Source organism: Gossypium hirsutum, chromosome D01, assembly GCF_007990345.1.
Source record: "Gossypium hirsutum isolate 1008001.06 chromosome D01, Gossypium_hirsutum_v2.1, whole genome shotgun sequence".
In the NCBI taxonomy this organism is placed as follows: domain Eukaryota; kingdom Viridiplantae; phylum Streptophyta; class Magnoliopsida; order Malvales; family Malvaceae; genus Gossypium; species Gossypium hirsutum.
Genome location: NC_053437.1, coordinates 9,709,733 through 9,714,726, shown reverse-complemented (window position 1 = coordinate 9,714,726; position 4,994 = coordinate 9,709,733). Strand labels below are relative to the sequence as shown.

The 4,994-nt window shown below is 31.8% G+C and overlaps 1 protein-coding gene across 1 annotated transcript; it reads right to left on the bottom strand.

Annotated features, from left to right (window-relative positions):
* Positions 1 to 883: 883 nt before the first annotated feature.
* Positions 884 to 2,811, bottom strand: LOC107928612 (protein translation factor SUI1 homolog 2). The gene is made up of 5 exons (XM_016859868.2): positions 2,419 to 2,811; positions 1,756 to 1,837; positions 1,476 to 1,681; positions 1,332 to 1,385; positions 884 to 1,177 (listed from the first exon to the last, which is right to left on the bottom strand). The coding sequence occupies exons 2-5, from the start codon at positions 1,790 to 1,792 to the stop codon at positions 1,133 to 1,135; spliced, it is 342 nt and encodes a 113-aa protein (XP_016715357.1). The 5' UTR covers positions 1,793 to 1,837; positions 2,419 to 2,811; the 3' UTR covers positions 884 to 1,132.
* Positions 2,812 to 4,994: the final 2,183 nt, after the last annotated feature.

The following is a 4,994-nucleotide window of genomic DNA, read 5'->3' as shown; positions in this document are numbered from 1 at the left end:
TAGATGGGAGGTGAGATGGGAAGAGAATAAAAGTTTTAGAAAAAAAGTGGGAGGGAGTAAAAATTTTGGGAGAAAATAAAATGTTTTGAGAGTTTTGGGGAGTAAAATTTTGAGAAAAAATGAATGGGAGAGTAAAATTTTGGTGGGAAATAGATTTTAGGTAGATTAGGGGGTTGGGAGGGGAGTAAAAGTTTTGGAGGGAAAGTGGGAAAGAGTAAAAATTTTGAGGGAAAAGTAAAAAAAGTTCAAGAGTTTGGGGTAAAAATGTAAAATATTATAGTTTGATATTCGAATTATTCGAATTATTCGAATTTGAAAACTCAACTCGATTCGAACTCGAAATTCGAAAAAAAAATTCAAGTTGATTCGAATAACTCGATTCGATTAACTCGAAATTCGAATTTCTTTTTCGATTTTTTCGAATCGAATCGAGTTTTACTCACCCCTAACCAAGATGTTCGGGGGCCAAGGGGAATTTTACCATCGACGGCATGCACGCCCCCATAAAGAAGGCCAAAAAAACGACACCAAAACATCATGGAAACCAAGAACCACCAAAAAAAGAAAGTAGACTCGCTACTATCAGGAGTGATCTCAACCACTAGTCAAAGCAAAGCTAGTATGGTGTGTCCAAATTCCAACGAAATTCTAGCAATATCCGATTCAAAAGTTTGGAATTCTTAAATTACAAAATCTTATAAAACTCATTACGATTGACTTATACTCCTCTTTTAACTGTTATTCGAGCAAAAACAAGTAAAAAAAATGCACCAAAAACTTATCCAGTAACAAAGCATTGGGTACATGGTCAACTTTAAGAACCTATTACTCATATGCCGATACCAATTCAATCCAAGGCTTAAAAAACTGGCAAAATACGATGTGAAAGGGAATAACCTGTCAAATAGTTTTTACTAAAGATGATGGTAGCAACAACCATGTGAGAAATAGAAATAATTAAAGCTAACATCGCCATTCAGCATCACATAGGGCTAAAGAGTTGAAAGCACAACAAGAAAAACAGTCACAGGGTGCATTTATCAGTATCACACCACTATAAACATATTATAACATTACATATATAGGAGTTTCAGAATAGGATAGTCTTGAAGAAATTTTAGCCGTTGCAACTTTAAAAGCCGTGGATTTTGATGTTATCCTTCTTCACAATACCGGCCTGTTCACAAAAGCAAATAAGAATTCAACATGCGGTGAATTGAAAATACGAAGCTCGGCACATGCATGACTAACCAAACGAAAATAGTTATGTCAAAATTGGAAAACTCTAGCTGGTTTTAAGAATATCTAAATGAAAGGGTAACGGCAATGACCTGAACAAGGAAGGTGGAAACATTCTTCCTTTGATCGCCTTGAAGCTGAATAACCTACAAAAAACCCAAGTATAATAAACTTAACAATCGAGAGCAAAGATGGAAGCCAAAGTCGATCACTTTCTTAGGTGGTTAGACACACACCTGCCCTAATTCAGGGTCTTGGACCACAGTGCCATTGCAACAAAACTCTTTCTTGAGGTCCTTAAGAATTTTGTTATAGCTGAATTCTTTTTTCAACCCCTGGACAGTGGTCAGGCTTTTCCTACCATTCCGCTGCTGAATACGAATATGCACATACTCCTTGGCACCGGCACCAGAGTCTTCAGCATTTGCATCAGCAAACGGATCTACCAGAACGACAATGGGTACTAGTTAGATTTTTCGATACCGAGACAATTTGGTATGAGAGGGAAATGCTTACCAAAGGCAGTAGGAATCTGGATGTCAAGATCAGACATGAAACTTAGCTGGTCGAAAGAGCCCAACAACTAGAAAACTAAGACCTACATTGCAAGGCCAAATGTTGATCAGTGATTTCATTTGACTAGATTATAAAGTTTTATCTCTCTTCACATCTCTCAATCAAACATTTTATCAAATTACTTTCTGCTAAAAGGAAAACAAACTATCAAAGCATAAACAAACATTTCATGAAAATAAAAAATTAGCATTCTTGGTCAAGCAAAAACCTACACAAAGATAAAGCACCATAGATTCATACATAGATTTCTGCAGCTCCAAGCATAAGCCACGAACAAAAATAGACATTTTTCGCAAAAGGGGCACCCATTATGTTGATCTAACCTAAAGAGGGTAACAGTGAATTTTAACCAAAAAGGAATGCTAAATTATATCAATAATTTTTTTTTCTGGTAAGAAAGGCAGGGATTGCTTAGTTATATTATACCCAAAGAGTACCAACAAGGGTTGTGATAATAGTTTCAGAAAAAGGAGCCGAAAATCTTCACTTTTTTTTTTCGATTAAACATAAAACCCAAAACAAGCATCAAAGAGAATTTACACAATCAAATCATCGATTGCAATTATAAATAAAATAAAAAGTAAAAAAGCGGTGAAAACAAACCTGATCTGAAGATTAGAATTTTGGATAATCAAGAATCTGATTATGAAATAATAGGAAAAAAACCCTAAAATTGATGATCGAAGTCTGAGCTCTCTGGCGCTGAGTTTTGAGGGTTGGTTTGGGAAGAGAGAAAACAAATAAGCAAAATATCTCGTAAATACAAAATATCAAATTTTTATGCTTCAACTAAATTACAGGCTTTAGTCTCAATTAATTTGTAAATTCAAACCCTCAACTTTTATGAATTTCAAAAGTATAGAAGCTGACTGGAATTTGAAAAGATTCGAAAAATTGTTTTAGACACAAAACATTTAATACATAGGCTAAGGTCCGAAGATGTGATCTATTTCTTGTTTTATATATTATATGATGTATGATAAATTGAAAATTAAAAATGCTATGTTATAGTATAAATATTAAAATATATATATTTAATTGTTTATATTTATAAATTTGCTGAAATAAAAAATAAATAAGATTATTTTTTAAAAATTAAAAATAATGAGTTTAAATTATTTATTGATAAACATTGATATATTTGAGCTAAATTTAAGATTGATAAAATGTGATTTAGTTAAACTATGTATGATTTTAATATCATGTGTAAAACTGGCCCAAATTTTATGCATTTTTCGGTGAATTTTATTTTAATTTTTAAGCATCTTTTATTGTTTTGAAATATTTTGGTATTTTTTAATTAATTTTTTAAAATATTAGATTTTTTATTGAGATGGATAAAAATAGATTTTGCGGTTGATGACAATTTACTTGAAAGTTGGAGCTGCAAATGATTTTTTAAGAGATTGGAAGAGGAGATCTCTCCTCTCATAGTGTCAACAATGCGAGCCTCTAGCCTATTATCGATTAAATTTCTAATTGTTTAATTAAATAGTTAATTATTCTCGATTAAGTGATTTATCACCCTTAGTTAAGAATATCCTTCATGTCTCATCTTCACTAAGGATTACCACCTAAGTCACCATTCCGGTCTCTTCCTAGGTATCCGAATACTCTCCCGATCTCACTGCTTGGTACAAGTTATACACAACAGAATACCCTTCCGGTGTCACCTATCTAGATATTCTACCAGGGGCGTTACTCCCTAATATACTAAGTACTCTTGAATACACAAACAATTTCAAATAAATAACTACTTAACAAATAAAACCGAATCATGGAAGATGTAAATAAAGCACAATAATCTATCATACATATAAACATTAATGGACTAGATTAACAAAAGATAAATAAAAGAACGGAAGAGAAGAGATAAGAGAATGCTCATGAATAAATATATTGAAGCATGATTCCGGAGAAATCTCAGCTTGCAAATGTCTTCACATTGAAATAGATAAGTTTCAACTAAGCGAACATAAAAATAAAAAAACAAAAAATTGATTAGTAAAAATTATTTGTCTAAGTTTGCCCACCATTCAGGTGATCCTAAGCTTACTTATATATGCTACCGGTGATTTGGTGACCATTTAACCTAGATACATTTTTGGATTCTAATTAATGCAATATTTTGATAAATGCTTGGGGTCCAAATAAGGAAATATCTCAAAAGTGTCGTCCAAAGAATCAACTTCATTTTGGTTTTTCTTCGCTGTGTCATTGTTGTTGACACCATTTTTTGTGAAAACGGGGTCGACTTGGATTTTAAAAATGAAAACGAAAATGGGAGTCGCCACCAATCTTTTTTGATAAGGTGTGATCGGCTCACCTCGAAAAGTGGTTGTCTTTAATAAACGATTTGATTTTATTAAAACAACGATTTTGGTCCACAAAATTCAGAAAAACGGGTTCGGGAGTCGGTTACGCACGAGGAAGGATTAGCACCCTCGATACACCCAAAATTGGTACCTAGTTGATTACTTAATGTCTTAGTGTCGAAAATTGAAAACTTTAAAGAGATTTAAAATACGATCCTTTATTGAAATCTTGAAAATTTTGGGAAAATGGCATATTTCACGTTATTCGAGAAAGAGAATTATATCCAGTAAGTTAGGATACAATGTCTTGAATTTCCGATGCGCAAATGAATGCCAAAAATTTACTTATTTAAAAAGATGTTTAATTATCTCGGGTTTAGAAAAGGGATCATGCCCAATAAGTTAGGACATGATCTTTTCTTAATTTTCGAGATCGTTTAAAACTTGAGTTTGAAAAGATTCGTGTATTTAGATTTATTGTGAAAATCGAAACCCAGTAAGTTAGGGTACGACCTTCTCGAATCTAAACACGAGATTTTGCTTATTCAAAAATCATAATTTATGCATTGAATAAAATTAATCTAACATGAAAAAGTATGAATAAAATACGGTGTTACTATGCGTAACAAAACAAAAATGAACACGATGATGTAAACATAAATAATACGAGCAACAACAACAAGAATAAGATAAAATCAATTATACATAAAATAATAAGTAAATAAACAAATAGGACTAAAACGTTTTTCAAAATAATAATGAACACATAAATAAATAAATATCAAATAACACAATAATAACAATAATGAAAATAAAAATAAAAATATCTATGTATGTATATATATATAACAAAGTTTGAAATAA